This window comes from Pseudophryne corroboree, chromosome 1 (assembly GCF_028390025.1).
Source record: "Pseudophryne corroboree isolate aPseCor3 chromosome 1, aPseCor3.hap2, whole genome shotgun sequence".
In the NCBI taxonomy this organism is placed as follows: Eukaryota; Metazoa; Chordata; class Amphibia; order Anura; family Myobatrachidae; genus Pseudophryne; species Pseudophryne corroboree.
In genome coordinates this window covers 202,573,270-202,590,463 of record NC_086444.1, presented here as the reverse complement: position 1 = coordinate 202,590,463, position 17,194 = coordinate 202,573,270, and the positions used below count along the sequence as shown (strand labels likewise).

Genomic DNA, 17,194 nt, shown 5'->3' with positions numbered 1-17,194 from the left:
ATATATATTTTGGCCATACACTTGCTTTAGACACAGTATAACTTATTTAGCTACTGGTGTATGTTTAGGTAGAGTTTAAAACTGCTTAAAGTCACACACAAGCTTGGAGAATCTAAGCTTAAAATCCAAAGTATCACAATGGTCCCTGACATTGCGGCATACAACGGGTTATGCAGGAATTTGTATTTATCCCAGAAATGTCACATCTCACTCATTTCCATCCTTTAACCTTGGCAATTAAGAGAGCCAACTGTGTAGAAGGAAGCCACTTTGCAAATCAGCCCCAAGCAAGGTGTACCATGGTTGCACCTGCTGAGAACGTGATGGACAGCAATCTTTTGCAAATCAATTTATACCATGTTCCTCCTGCACTGAATAGACTTAAAATTTGGAAGCAGAAGTCAATTATGTTAAAAAATTAATAAGCATTGGTAAAAAAGTATTAGTTATCACAAAATGTTAAAAGGGAAATGTCTACTATTTGGTAGAAGCATCTGAAATAATTTATATAGATACATTATATAGAACATGCAGGCAGCATTCCCCGGTTTTTACCGATAAATTGTGATCACACTCCTGGATAAGCCGACGTTTCAGATGCTTTATTCTATCTTTCAGATGCTTTATTCCATCTTCCGTCATCCTTGTTGAAAGATGGAATTAAGGATCAGAAACATTGGCATACACGGGAGTATGATCTGTATATATGTATATATCATCATAACATTAGTCTGACTCAACATATTCACTAAGGACATTTAGTTTTTTTGTGTACAGCTTTTCCAAAGTACGGTACATTAGGGGGTAGGTTTACTAAAGCTTGTAAACATGAAAAATGATTGTGCGGCCCATAGGAAACAAACATGTTCTATCACTTCTCTATTGCATCCCATAAAAGTATGGACAGAATCTGATTGGTTACCAGCCACAGCTCCTACTTATGGGACGCTGTGTGACTGCGAATATGCAAGCCGCAGCTTCTATTGACAGCATCGGCTGCAGCCCATAGAAGCCGGATTGGGCTGCGCAAAGGCAGGAAGTCAGCTGCTCTCTACTTATTGCATCCTAGTCTGGAAGTCTTATGCCCCCTACACACTCGGCGATCCGCCGCTGAGCTGCCCGATGGCGGATACGGGAGCCGGTAATTCATACTTTACCCGACACATCTGTTTTCGAAGCTTTAGTAAATCTACCCCTACGAGTGCAAATGCATCCACCTCTAAATGAAGCCCATAGACTGTAAATATACTATAAAAGTCATTTATGAAATGGTTTAGATTCTGTGGTCTTTCTGCCCACATACGTTAATACAGTACCCCTTACTGTATATTTCCACCAAAACAAATGACTTTGCAGAGCAAGTTGGTAGTGCTTGCAGTTCACGTATGTGAATGTAAGGAGATGAGCAGATTTCCTTGCTACGCATGCACTAAGCGCACTGCTATGCATGCATTGGAATAAAACATGAGATTTAATTTTGTGGCATAAGATTGTTCAGACTAGATAAAGGGATGAAGAGAGCACATTTTGGGGTCATCCCTTCATATATGGAGGGGGCACATGGCTACATTTATTTATAAAAGACTTCATTTGACACCAGCTCTGAGCTGACGGTCTTCTGATCTCATACTTTTAATGCAATGTATTTCACTCCATCATGTAAAGCTTTGGAGAAGTTCCTTTTCTAGGTTCAATTTGCACACATGTAGTAAAGACAGGCACAATGCTCTTCCTTCTCATAATTTAATTCATAAATGAGGCTAAACAGAACAGTATTTCAGAAAAACAAAAGCAAAAAAGTGTAATGAAAGGAGTGGTTCTACGAAGTAGGAGGTTGCACCACTCTGCAGATCTAGATGCACTTCTGATTTTTGGACATGCCATATGAGTACAAATTGTGGGTAATGTGCTCAGGGCTTCGGTATGGGTGACCAGCGTTTGGGATACCGCTGGTCACAATACCAATGCCGGTATCCCGGGGGTTTAGAATGCTGGCGGGAGGGCAAGCGCAACGAAGCCCCTTGTCGTGGACACCTGCGAGTGTGAATAGTCCTAGTCGGCATGCCGACTGTTGGGATTTTGAGTGGTTGAGATTCAGGCGTCAGTATTGTGACCGGTGGTCTCCTGACCGCCGGTCACATAATTACATCCCTAGCTGTTTTACACTGCTTGTTGCATGCACTTGCTAAATTACCTCTTCTGTGGTTTTTGAATTGTATTAATAAACAAGGAAGTTTTTACAAGAGAGCAAATCAAGAAGAAAACTCTTTGCATTGTTTGAAATAGTTGTAAGTATTTAATATGTAACTCTTATTTGATACTGTATGTATTCAAATAAAGAACATAGTTTTGCTCATAGGGAGAGGAACTCCCCTAAAATGACCATATACGTCTCCTCCTTTGTTCTTTTTATAAAGTTGTAAGTATAAATAATGATAAGACAGAATTGTCAGTTTTAAGATTTTGTCAAAAATATGTTACATAACACATTTGCCGGATTGTAGTGTTTTAGGTAGCAGGCCCTGAAAAAACGAATAAGTATATATATGGATGTATATGACCTTTGTCTACAGTTAGCAGTGTATTCATTTTCTGGTAAATTTCATCAAAGTAACCTTAACTAGTAGAGTCATAACCAAAATAACATATAAAAAAAGAAAGAATTCTTATTGATAACTAGATATAAACATTCTATGTAGGAAAAGTAACATGGAACTGACATATATCAGGGAAGAGGAAAATATTTTTTTTCACAACATAAGTCAACAATTAAATCCTTGTCTTCCTAGCAAAAGAAAGATGAGTAACAATTTGCAATATTACAGTGTAGGAAGGGGCGTAGCCAGAACTTTGTGGGCCCCAAAGTAACATATTGAAGGGACCCCTGCCTTAAGGCTTCTATAGAGACACATCTCCGCAGCAGTTGTTAATGTTATGTCCCATAGTAGTGCCCTACTTTATTTTCTGAACCATAGTAGTGCATTAGTTCATATTATGTCACATTGTAGAGCTGCCAGTACACATTATACAACAAAGTACCTCCAATTCACATGATGACATACAGTGTCCCCAGTTCATTTTATGCCACATTACAGTGCCCGTGTTCATACTGTGCCACACTATAATGCCTCTGTGACAGGACGATACCGTACGGAAGCACTCGCAGCTTCCGCGTCCCGTTGACTGCGCACAGAATGGAAGGTCAAGCCGCACGAGGCCTGACCACATAGGGGATTCCCGCTTACCGTCAGTAACCGCCTGTTACTGACTCCACCCACTGCGCTGTGGGCGGGTTCTCGCTGCCACCACCAAACTCCTAACCTGCCGTGGCGTTTGGAACCACGGTTCTGCTCTGTATGTGCCGACGCACTGCTTTACCACACCTGTGTGGTGTCGACGAATCCCCACTAGCCACTTGCTAGGCCTCTACCGGTAGCTGGCGGAAGGCGGAGCTTGGAGACGTCAGGTGCTTCCCTGGACAGCCGGAGAACGGGGCTAGGTTTGGCCTAACCCTGTTGGTCACAAGATGAAGCAGTCTTCTTGAGGCAAAGGTGTTTATTGCTCAAGAAGACTGCTCAAGAAGGCTCCTCCCTATTGCTAGGGGCAACAGCATACAATCAAGATCTTTTTTCAGCAGAAGAAGATGTTACAATCCACACTCCTATGGGCCAACTGCCCTTCTTTTATCCCTCTCCAAGACCCCTTACCACAGGGGGTAAGCCCGCCCTGTGGTGCACAACCAATCAATGTTTACCCATGAGCTGTGCATGCTCTGGTCTCATGCACACCTAACATTGTTCCCTATGGACAGTGGGGAGTGGTCGGTCTCCTTTGTCTCTCCCATCTGGGAGAGCAGGGTACTCCCACGGTGCCGTTCAGTCTGGCTGGGGGGAGGTTTTCCCTCCTAAACTGACTTCCAGAAACCTGCCCGGGACCCCTCTCACTGCCTGCAGCCTGGATTTGGGCTCCAGAGCTGGGCAGCCTGGCTCCCCGGTCCAGGTCTCTGGTCCACTACGGCTGATCTCCATGGAGCTCCAAGAAACCACTCAGCTTGCTTCACAGCTAAGCTGCTCCTCTCTCTTCCTGTACCCCTTGGAACTATGAGGCTGGATGGTAAAACATTCAGTTTTTGGGGAAAAGGTCTGGGAGAATCCATCAGCCTGTACAGCCATGGATTCCCCCCTCCTGGGACACACAATCAAGTAAGTGCAATTTCTCTTTAAATACATTACATTTTAAATCACACTGTACATTTCCCTGTAACTATACACTGAGCCTGTGCCCTGCACAGACTCTACATACTCAGGCACTACAGTGCCTTCCCTAGCCCTGCAGCCTGGCTGCTAGGGCTCTCCCTCTCAGTGCTGGAGGTATGGGGCTGGCTTCCCCCATCCTCCAGCCTGCCTCTGGGGTTCCAGGGAGCTGGCTCTCCCTGTCCCCCCAGTGTGGCACTAACCAGTGGCCTCGCCGCACGCAGCGGCGCACCCCCCTGTACCTAAGCCCGGCGGCCCGGGACACTGGTCCCGGCCGCCGTGACCCTGGCTTTTTTCAGCGCTGAGGCGCCGGGAGCGTAGCTCCCGGACCCCAGCGCTCACCATCCTGCTGGGCAGCCTACTTTCACCCACGCCGCTAGGGAGCCGGCTAGCCCGGTCCCCCATGAGCGGCGCCTGTCTGGTGGCCTCGCTGCAGCGTTCGGCGGGGAGCCGGGCTGCAGCGCACCCCCCTCGCCGGCTAGCAGCCCGGGACGTCCGTCCCGGCTGCTGCGGCTGGCCACCCGTGCTGGGCTGAGGCGCTGGGAGCAGAGCTCCCGGCCCCCAGCGGCGGCTCTCACATAGAGCACTGCAGCGGGAGCCGAGCTCCCAGCCGCAGCGCTCACCCTTCTCCCCGGCGCGCACACTCCAGTGCGCCCGGGGCTACACTGACCGCTGCCGGGAGCGGAGCTCCCGGACTCCGGCGGTCAGCGGCTGCCTCCTCTCCCCCGGCGCGCACACTCTGCTGAGCGCGCCGGGGAGCTGTCCTCCCTGCCGTGGTCTCCGGAGGGGTCCGGGACCACGGCACAGTTTAAAAATACAATTTAAACACATTAATAAAACACGGCGCCTAGCGCCCACAATACATTTTTAAATCTGGCGCCAAGCGCCCATTGTCTTTGCAAATGGCGCCGGGCACTAGGGGTTAACCCCTTCAGTGCTGCGGCGGCCATTTGCCTCGTGGCTGGGGCTCTCCGGCCACACTCCTCCCCCCCCATTCAAGCGGGTCAACCAGGGACCCATGTCCCAACGATTTGGGTCCTGGTCCCGCAGTCCGTTGGGGTGAAGGGGACGTTACCTGGGGGGTGTAGGCTCTGGCCTAGACAGTTCATCCATAGTGTAGTGGGCCTCTCTTCGTGGGTGCACAATGTTCAAATAGTCCACCTGAAGTCCAAGTGCAAGGCTCCACCACAAAAGTCTGTCCAATTCCCCCAAGGTAGGTTGCAGCCACCTAACAGGTAGGTGGTAAGTCACCACGGTGGGGGGCCGGTTACAAACAAGTGCCACCCACGGTGTCCCAACTGTGGCATACCCCACCTCCCACAATAGCAGTATTCTGCTCAAACAGGCCACAGGGTGCTCCTGCCCATATGGCTCTTTCTGGCTCGGTACTGCTCCCAGTCCGTGCAGTGGCGCAATAGTTCGTAACACACAGTCCTGGTCAAGAATGTGCGCCATCAGCACTGGAGCGGGTACCCGAGCCTCCTTTAATGACTGGAATGCCAACTCGCAAGCGGGTGCAAAGTCCACTGACTTGGGAATGCCCTTCCTAGCCATCTCTGTCAAGGGGTTCACTACAGGACTAAAGTCAATGACAACGTGTCCGTAGGGCCTTACAGGTTCTAAGGTCAGTACCGGTCTGGGTGATGTGGGTCGGGGACAGCCTCTGGTTGCCTCCACCCCCTCTGGGTTGGGCCTACCCCTGTCTCCTCCCACATGGTGCCCCAGGCACTGCACCTCCGTCATACCTATCTGGCAACTGTCTGCCCTAACTGTCAGACCTGCCCTCCAATCCTCTTCTGTCGACCTATGACTCGGGAAACCTACCCTGTCACCTAGGCCTACTCCTTCCTCCTCGTCCGCTATCTGTGCCACAGTGATGGCGGCCAGACCACCAGCCTCTGGATCCTGTGTGGCATCCACTACAGGGAGGCTGCGTGTCTTCCCCGATCTACTGTGCACAGGCAGGGGACCTGCTATGTCCACAGCAACTTGCTGCAAGGGTTCTCCTATGGGCAGAGGCCCAGAGACAACACAACCGCTGGAGTGCCCTGGCTGCCAACGCATGGCACCAGCTTTACAGTTGGTCTGGGCGTCATCCGACATTCCAGACCAGGGTAAGCTCTGTGTCAGGCACTTCAGGGTACGGTCTGTCTCTGTGTTACTGTCCAAAGGGGTTTCGCTGGCAACCGACACTGGTTGCGCAGGAACGTTCCCTGAGGGGACCAGTTGGACACATTCCCTATCTGGTCTATCCCCTCCCACTTTCCTGTCTACCCTGTACCTTAACCCTTCCCGCCAGGTCAAACTTCCCGCCCCAACCCTGTCAAGGCCGCTGCCAGAGTGGCGCCTCATGCCTTTTGGGGATGGGTCGGAGAGTTGAACCTCCCTAAACTCCTGCCTGTGGCCCTCAATCTCTCCTAAATTGGGACACTCTACAGGGGGATCTAGGTGGGGACTACTAGGGTCAGTCTGGTAGGGGTCAGTCATGGAAAAATCAGTGTGGTTTCTCATACTCACCGCCGGAGTTGGCAAACCACTTGGGTCAGGAGCATCATTGGGCACCCCCACAGGATCACACGAGCTGGAACCGACATCCTCTGCGTTGCTAGGGGACGTAGGCATACCAGAGGCAAAAGGCATGCGGGGTCGATGTACTGATCTAGCCGCTGTAATCTTTTCCTCTGGGCTGGTTGATGCTGTGGTTGGCTGTGCTGGCAGTTGTCTAGCAGCTGTAGTCTTTTCCTCTGGGCTGGGCGGTGCTGGAGTAGCTGATGTCAACGGTGGTTTTGGAACTTGACTCCGGGGAATGGCGCCAACAAACGTAGTGACGATCCCACCACCCAGATCATTTCCTAGGACCACATCAGTTGGGAGACCATCCATGACGGCAACTTCTCGCAACTCTGGTCCAGCTCCCCAGTCCAGGTAGACTCTTGCCATGGGAACCGCTTTTTCTGTTCCTTCTGCCAGGGTGATCGTGGCAGTGCGACCCTGCAATACTGCAGCAGGATCTATAAGGTGGGGGCTCACCACAGTGATTGAGGCCCCAGAGTCTCTTAGGCCTTCTCCCTGCAGGGGTCCCACGTGGACTGGCTGCAGGTGCCTCCACATGTTGTGTAGGGGCTGTTTGGCCATGCAGGTGACTCTCTCCGCAGAGTGCACCTGTCTCTCGCCACACTCCATCGGACTGACTGGAGGGGGAACAGTCTCTGTAGGCTCATCTCCTCTCGTCAAACAAGCGAGCCGGGCTCCAGCACTCGGATTTGGGGCACGAGTCTGGGGTGCTTGGGATGCAGGACAGTTCATCCTCAGATGTCCGATTTTCCCACAGCCGTAGCACGTCTTCTCCAGTCGTGGCACCGATGATCTCTGATCAGTTGCAGGGACGCTGCGGTGCGGTTGCTGGCCAAGAGCACCCGGGTTGGAAGATGCTTGTCTTTGGGGGTGATGAGCTGAAGAGGGGGGTCCCCTTGGTGGTACAGTCTGTTGGAGCTGGCTGCTGGCGGGGCGCTTCTGCCCCCGTGGCCGAATTGCCACATACTTGTCGGCTAATTGGGCAGCCATCTTTAAGCTGGGTGGCTCCCGATCTAGCACCCACTCCTTCACTTCTTGGGCGCACCGGCGGTAGAACTGCTCCCTGCAGATCAGGTCGATCAGTGCGTCCCATGTAGTGGCTTCCGAATCCTTCACCCACTTCACCACGTACTGCCGCAGCTGGGTGGCGAACTGCTCATGGGTGCTGCTAGGATTCTTGGGCAAGTCTCTGAATTTCTTCCTGTAAGACTCGGGAGTGATGAAGAATCGCTGGAGGAGGGCCTTCTCGACTTCGTCGTAGTTCCCACAGTCCTCCGTCGCCACTCCTCGATAGGCCTCCAAGGCCTCTCCATGCAGAGTGGGCACAAGGTGTCTCACCCACTCTGACTTGGGTAGATCGTGTAGTTTACAAGTCCTTTCAAAAACTTGCAAATGTCCATCAATGTCCCCATCACTGTCTGCAAACTTGGCAAACTGAATACGTCCTGATCTGTGTACAACAGCTGACAACGGCTCCCGGAGTACCACGGCCTGTGGTGCCCGCTCATCACGCCACATCTGGATGATGATCAAGCGCTCTTGCTCCGTTGCCCTTTCCCCCAATTCCGCTAGCCGATCTGCTAGGCTATCCGTACTGCCCCCCCTGGGACGTTGGGATCCTGGCCCTGCTAGGGATTGCTGGGAAACATGGCTGCTGTGAAAGGGGGCGGGGCTTGTGGTTCTCACCAGTTCCTTACGAAGGTCCACTGTTGGGCCGTCCTCTGCGATGCTGACGCCGTCAGTGCTTTCCACCTCCGCCCGATGAGACTCCTCCACGCTCCTGAGCGCCGCCTTCATGACGCTTCTGGACGCGTTGGAAGGGATATCCACACCCTTCCCCTGGCATACGATCTCCAGATCCTCCTTGGACATTCCGCTGAATTCCGCCATCTTGTGCGTTCTCCTGCGCTGCAGTTACTCCTCTCCTGAGTAACTCGGCTTCTCCAATCGGGTGATGAAAAGCCGCCTGGGATGATCCCACCACTATGCCACCAATTTCTGTGACAGGACGATACCGTACGGAAGCACTCGCAGCTTCCGCGTCCCGTTGACTGCGCACAGAATGGAAGGTCAAGCCGCACGAGGCCTGACCACATAGGGGATTCCCGCTTACCGTCAGTAACCGCCTGTTACTGACTCCACCCACTGCGCTGTGGGCGGGTTCTCGCTGCCACCACCAAACTCCTAACCTGCCGTGGCGTTTGGAACCACGGTTCTGCTCTGTATGTGCCGACGCACTGCTTTACCACACCTGTGTGGTGTCGACGAATCCCCACTAGCCACTTGCTAGGCCTCTACCGGTAGCTGGCGGAAGGCGGAGCTTGGAGACGTCAGGTGCTTCCCTGGACAGCCGGAGAACGGGGCTAGGTTTGGCCTAACCCTGTTGGTCACAAGATGAAGCAGTCTTCTTGAGGCAAAGGTGTTTATTGCTCAAATAACCTTTAAAAAGGCTCCTCCCTATTGCTAGGGGCAACAGCATACAATCAAGATCTTTTTTCAGCAGAAGAAGATGTTACAATCCACACTCCTATGGGCCAACTGCCCTTCTTTTATCCCTCTCCAAGACCCCTTACCACAGGGGGTAAGCCCGCCCTGTGGTGCACAACCAATCAATGTTTACCCATGAGCTGTGCATGCTCTGGTCTCATGCACACCTAACATTGTTCCCTATGGACAGTGGGGAGTGGTCGGTCTCCTTTGTCTCTCCCATCTGGGAGAGCAGGGTACTCCCACGGTGCCGTTCAGTCTGGCTGGGGGGAGGTTTTCCCTCCTAAACTGACTTCCAGAAACCTGCCCGGGACCCCTCTCACTGCCTGCAGCCTGGATTTGGGCTCCAGAGCTGGGCAGCCTGGCTCCCCGGTCCAGGTCTCTGGTCCACTACGGCTGATCTCCATGGAGCTCCAAGAAACCACTCAGCTTGCTTCACAGCTAAGCTGCTCCTCTCTCTTCCTGTACCCCTTGGAACTATGAGGCTGGATGGGAAAACATTCCGTTTTTGGGGAAAAGGTCTGGGAGAATCCATCAGCCTGTACAGCCATGGATTCCCCCCTCCTGGGACACACAATCAAGTAAGTGCAATTTCTCTTTAAATACATTACATTTTAAATCACACTGTACATTTCCCTGTAACTATACACTGAGCCTGTGCCCTGCACAGACTCTTCATACTCAGGCACTACAGTGCCTTCCCTAGCCCTGCAGCCTGGCTGCTAGGGCTCTCCCTCTCAGTGCTGGAGGTATGGGGCTGGCTTCCCCCATCCTCCAGCCTGCCTCTGGGGTTCCAGGGAGCTGGCTCTCCCTGTCCCCCCAGTGTGGCACTAACCAGTGGCCTCGCCGCACGCAGCGGCGCACCCCCCTGTACCTAAGCCCGGCGGCCCGGGACACTGGTCCCGGCCGCCGTGACCCTGGCTTTTTTCAGCGCTGAGGCGCCGGGAGCGTAGCTCCCGGACCCCAGCGCTCACCATCCTGCTGGGCAGCCTACTTTCACCCACGCCGCTAGGGAGCCGGCTAGCCCGGTCCCCCATGAGCGGCGCCTGTCTGGTGGCCTCGCTGCAGCGTTCGGCGGGGAGCCGGGCTGCAGCGCACCCCCCTCGCCGGCTAGCAGCCCGGGACGTCCGTCCCGGCTGCTGCGGCTGGCCACCCGTGCTGGGCTGAGGCGCTGGGAGCAGAGCTCCCGGCCCCCAGCGGCGGCTCTCACATAGAGCACTGCAGCGGGAGCCGAGCTCCCAGCCGCAGCGCTCACCCTTCTCCCCGGCAATTTAAACACATTAATAAAACACGGCGCCTAGCGCCCACAATACATTTTTAAATCTGGCGCCAAGCGCCCATTGTCTTTGCAAATGGCGCCGGGCACTAGGGGTTAACCCCTTCAGTGCTGCTTCGGCCATTTGCCTCGTGGCTGGGGCTCTCCGGCCACAGCCTCCACTTCATATTGTGTCACATTATAGTGCCCCAGTGCATATTATGTAACATAATGCCCTCCACTTAATTTTATACCACATTAGCAGGTCCAGGGGCATACTTCGATATCTTGCAGGCCACAAGGCAAGTTTGTATGGGCCCCTATTTACCATCCGATGGTGAAAAATGTATATAACACATCTAACTGTGACAGGGAAGGTGGGCCCCTCTCAGCTCTGGGGCCCATAGCAGCTACACTCCCTGCACCTATGGTAGCTACGCCCTTGAGTGGAGGACAAATCTACCAATAGTAATATCTATGTTTGCTGTGGGGACCATAAGCCTATGGTCAGCAAACCATATTACTGTGTTATCAGGAGGTAATAGCCTTTTAATAAGCATTGGATAAGCAGTTAATTTGCATACAGTATAAGTTAATTTGCATACAGTATATCATCATATATTTTCCTTTGTGCAAATAGAATCCATATACGGTATAAATTGCTAATCCTACATAATAAAAGTCTAACGATGCTCCTCAGCTCTGTGGGGTAATTCAGCTGTTATGTGCACTTGTGGCCACTAGATGGTGCCAGATGGAGAAATTTAAGTGTTGACATTACTGGTATGTTTTTCCATCATTTTCATGGGCTGGTAAATAGTGGTGAATAATATACAGTAATGTTCATATTTGTATTGGTATAGACAGTAGAGGCATACTTACTAATTGACGATTTCCGCACATTTATTAACAGACAACTTTCTATATTAATTTTTACATTTTAGTAAAAGTGTGTTCTAACCCATATCGGTTTACACTGATGTTTCAAAATTTAAAATATGTAGAAATTGACCTTTAGATATAAACACCTAGGTGTGAATAGATCACAGTGCTTCTGCTCTGTTCCATGTGTATGCCATTGCCAGTGAATGTCAGGTGAGATAGCAGATGTCTGGCCAGATATGAAAAAGAAAGAAAACGTTTCTGCTGTCAGGGGTAGCACTGAACGCTGACCCCTGGTATCATGGGACATTTAAGGATAGTATTATCTACTGAATCATACAGTACATACATTGTTAGTAAACCTATACTGTTCTAACAAACCACCTGGTCTGGTGCAGGCTCATCCCCTCTTTGCATTTTTGTATAATATGTTAGGTATGCATACTTTATAAGATGACAAAATTAAATAAAGTTTGAAAGTGGAATTCCATACCTGAAAATCATGTGTAGGTCCTTTAACATTTAGCAATTGAGAACCAGTAGTATGCTGAAATGTTTCATTAAAAACTATTTTCCCACTATGTTGTCCTATGGGTTGTGCTTTATTGTGCTGTAACCTATGACTGTAATATATCCATGCTCAGCTAGCATAACTTCCAGCAGCAAAATAATGATGTTTTTCCACTTTGCGTTGTCTATTTTATGTTATAAATAGTTCATCCCAATGCTAGCATGTGTTTGAGGTAGCAGTGTGTAATTTGAGCCTAGTTACTTTTCTCTATTGATTTAAACTGATCCCTGTGTTGAACCTTTTCAAGCTCTTCCTTTAAAACACATCCTTTAACAATGATTGTCTAGAAGTAGCTGTCAACCTTCCAGGTCACTGTGAGACTTAATTGTTCTGATAATATTTTCATCTTTTCATCTCTCTCACAGCTACTGCTGAGGAACTTTATCCGCATGAAGTGTTGTGTCATGGTGCTCATCAATGCTGCCTACTACATTAACAGTTGCTTTGATTGGGACTCACCCCAAAGGAGTCTTGCTGCTTTCTTGGTATGATAATCCTCTACTGTCTTACATAATTATCTCATCTGTTCTGTGTTCTAAGAGGAATGGAAGTTATAAATGTCATCTACCAAACTCGGTGCACAACAATTAATGAAGAGTCCACATTAACACATCCTTTAACTCCTACTCCCTCAGAACAATAGTATATACAGTACTGCCAGCATTCTGTCTGTCTGCCAGAATTCTGTCTGTCTGTCTTTTTATACCGTATATCTATCAAATGTAAAATCATATGTACAGAAGTTATGAGATACTGTAGTTAGCTATATATGCAGTTAGATAGAAGGATGATAGATAGACATATGGTATGAGATATACAGATATGACATAGATAGATAGATAGATAGATAGATAGATAGATAGATAGATAGATAGATAGATAGATAGATAGACAGATAGATATTAGATAGATAGAAATATAGACATTAGATAGATAGAAATATAGACATTAGATATGAGATAGATAGATAGATAGATAGATAGATAGATAGATAGATAGATAGATAGACAGACAGATAGATAAATATGAGCTAGATAGATAGATATGAGATAGATAGATGGATAGATAGATAAATAAATAGACATGAGATAGAGTAGATAGATAGATAGATATGAGATAGATAGATAGATACTGTAGATAGATGATAGATAGATAGATAGACATATATGAGCTAGATAGATAGATAGATAGATAGATAGATAGATAGATAGATATGAAATAAATAGATACTGTAGATAGATATGAGATAGATAGATAGATAGATAGATAGATAGATAGCTACTGTAGATATGTGATAGGTAGATAGATAGATAGATAATGAGATAGATAGATATTTACGATAGATAGATAGATAGATAGATAGATAGATAGATAGATAGATAGATAGATAGATAGATAGATAGATATGAGCTAGATTGATAGATATACAGTACCAGTCACAAGTTTGGACACTTTCTCATTCATTTGAATGAGAAAGTGTGTCCAAACTTTTGACTGGTACTGTATGATAGATAGATAGATAGATAGATAGATAGATAGATAGATAGATAGATAGATAGATAGATAGATAAGAGATTGATTGATTGATTGATTGATTGATATGAGAAGGGTAGATAGATAGATAGATAGATAGATAGATAGATAGATGAGATTGACATGAGATGGATGGATAGATAGCATATAGATGTTTTTATCTGTTATTTCTATATTAGTGAATTATCAGTTACAGATTATTATTGACAATAACTTTGCCATTACATATATAATGATTGCACAAATCACTGCAGAGGACATATTCTGTATATCGTTATCTGGGAGGCACTGTTGCTTTAATATTTTACTTTGCTAGTATGCAAGGACATTTTAAGGTAATATGGTTTGGTTTGGTATTTGAAAAAATGAAGTTTAATCTCTATATGCCTGATGGGGCTTCCCTTCACTTGGAACATTGTTAGAATCATAATTAATTTGAAGAGAAGAAATTGAACATCAGTGCCATATGCGTATAATGTACCTTATGCCAGGTCTTCACTGGCAGCAGGTAAAGGTCATCTCTGGGTATGCACTGAAGAAAATAATGTGAGACTAAGTTTTAATGAGAAAATGTAGTTTATAATTTATGTGATATATTTTATGCATGGCGGTGGTGCAGTAGGTACATGTTCTTCACCTTTGTCTCTGGAAGAAGGTATACAGCACTAAACATCTGATTAGGAGCCTCCGGAATTTAACCCCTGCAGCGACGCATGTAGCAGGGAAAATGTTCATGTGATTCCTCTCAAACATTTGTTTTCTTCGCATTTATGATCTTTAAAATAATTAACGACTGAAATGAATATTATCATGCAATATTATTCATGAAAGGGCAATTAACACTATATTTATGTACACTTTTTAAATTACTGCACAAAAGATTAAAAAAAAGTTTAAAAATATCCAAAAACAAAAAAAGTTAATTTTTATTTGGGGTTTAATTTGTAGGAAAAATGTAACACTATGCAGTAATGTCTAAAATATATACTGTATACATACTGTGTGTGTATAGATAGATAGATAGATAGATAGATAGATAGATAGATAGATAGATAGATAGATAGATAGATAGATAATTATAAATGAATGTCACTCCAAACTGAAATTAGGTTCACACACAGATAAACCTTTGTGCTTATTCACTAAATGTGATGTTCATTTTGCGTTTTCTACAGTATGTTATTTTTCTGGCACCGAATGCAAGTTACACCTTCTTCAAGGAGACACACACACAAATATATACTGTATGTATATATATATATATATATATATATATATGTCTCCATATTAGTGTCAGTTATACATTAGTAATCACATATATTTATACAATATGACAAGTTTGTTGCTCTGTAATTTCTCTATTTTGATGTGCTTGTTATTGACTGTATGGATAGCTTAATAGAATAATGTTAATTGCGCAAATGTGTTGCATTTTCTGCTCTGCTTTATTCTGATATCATGTTGGTTGCTATGTTCTGCGCTTTGACGTCTCAGTGCAAATTGGAATTATTCAGTGGTCTCACATTCTTAGCTTATTATTTCCAATGGTGTTAAGTGACTAATATTGACAAAAGTTGTGTTTTAATATGGAAAAGCAGCAATGAATGCATAGGTTACATTCCAGAAATGTGAGATTGTGTTCTGCTCTGCGTGGCTCAGCCTGCAAAGTTTTCCCTCTTACCACTGCTACTTACAAAGCACCCTGTGCTTTAGTTAACATCATCAAAACTTGCATTAGAAGTTAGCATCATCCCTCTTCCTCTCATTTCTTTGCTTTTTCCTTTCTTCTTTCATTGCATTCATTTCTCATTGTAACGAGTGCAAAAAATAATTGGACAACTGAGCCATCGGTAAAAGGACACACTTAAGCATGCGTCAATGAATTATTCTGCAGGACAAACTTTAATCTTTAAAAGTGATTGTAGATAATTTGTGGTACCATCTGTCCATTTTGAATTGTTTTAGCCTTTTCAGTCGTTATAAGTGCTGCTGTGTTTAACATTAACATTTGATATTTTACACATTTAATTTCTGTACTGCTGTGTGCTCCTCTGGGAATGGTGTTCTAGTGGTACATGAGAGAGACAAAGTATTGATCAGTTAACATTTCAGCTACATTTATGTATGTCGCAAAATTAATGAAAATGCCAGACAAAAATGTCAGAGTGCAGAAAAAGGTAGAATTTAAATGCGGTTGTTTAATGAAAAGTTTAAGATGTGCATTATCAAAAAAAGTGCCCTTGCCTTTTACATAGCGCTGATAACTGAATGAAGGCAGAAAAGTGCATATTTTACTTAGAGGAACATTGAACATGAAATATGAAGGGGAGGCTAATCTAACTGGATTTGGTATTCATAAATTGCTTTTACAAAGCACCCTTGGTATAGTTAGAACAATTAGAGATATGACTGGCATTTGTCTACTTCCAAACAAGATGTATTCCGTACTTTAGAAAACACTTGCACATCTCGGGTATGGCCCTTGTTCAATAAACAGATTCTACCTTGACGTACAAGAGATCTGTTCCATTAAATAAATGTCATTAAAATCTTCTTTGGCACCAGAAAGCAGCAAACATTGACCTGAATGTCCTGTCTTTTTTCAGCTACTATTACTCCTGTTCTCTCTGTTCTACATTAGAGTACGCATATACTGTAGGACACATTTATCTGTTTCGTTTTAAGTTGCATTTGCTACGTTTGGCTTCAACTGTTCCTCTTCCATATAGGAGCTGAAGGTTTAAAATTCTGAGTTTCTGCATTTTTCATTTTGAAATGTAGCAGACGTTTCTACCTTATCTAAAACTTTTTTTACGGATTTATTTTATTTATTATATACAAAATTAAACAAACAATAGAAATGTTATGTTGATATATTTGCAAAGTCCTATAAATAATATGTGTATAATATCTGTAAAAACATGGACTTTTGATGTTACTCCTGATAATCAGTGAGGTCATCACCTCTTTATCAAAATGTATGTATTATAAGAAGTAATGCACCCCATATGGTGAATAATTATGGCTATTTAAAGTCGCTTCCAATTTTTCCTGACCTTCTGTGTCCTTGAACTGTTTTTTTTTTTTTTTTTTTGTATTTTTTTTTTTGGTCACATCTCGGTGGGTTGTACTATCTGTATAATGTACAGTACAGAGTGCAATATAACATTTGTAACCTTGACAACATGCCACCTTGCCTAATAATCATTTGAAACCTCCAGACTTGGGGAATAAAGTTATAAGAGTGGGTGGGACCACGCCGCAAGGGACAGGCAATATAACCGTCCTTGCTCCAATGAATATTGACCCTACTAGAAGTATTTGGGGCTGCATTGTGCATACAGCACTGGCATGCACCATTCTACCAATCAAATATGGGCTTCTAAAATCCTAGCATACTAAGACAAATAAAAACCAAATTCTGCTTGGTGACTATGAGATACTTGAACATTTTTATTACATATGCTTCTTAATTGTGTGTACAGGCAGATGCCTGTTGTTCGTTGGTTGTACAAATGATCTCTGGGTGACCTGGTGCATTATGCTGGAAAGCAAATGAAAGACACAAAACTAAATATTAATAACCTCAACATGAGTAAGTGACTTTATTACCATACATAACATGAGCGTCTTACATGT

The 17,194-nt window shown here is 45.9% G+C and overlaps 1 protein-coding gene across 4 annotated transcripts in view; it reads left to right on the top strand.

Annotated features, from left to right (window-relative positions):
• Positions 1–17,194, top strand: part of MCTP1 (multiple C2 and transmembrane domain containing 1) — a 1,810,807-nt gene that overhangs the window by 1,203,041 nt on the left and 590,572 nt on the right. For all 4 annotated transcript variants that reach the window (XM_063964020.1, XM_063964019.1, XM_063964022.1 and 1 more), the window contains one exon: positions 12,388–12,507. In XM_063964020.1, coding sequence (XP_063820090.1) covers positions 12,388–12,507 — 120 coding nt within the window. The remainder of the gene's footprint in view (positions 1–12,387; positions 12,508–17,194) is intronic.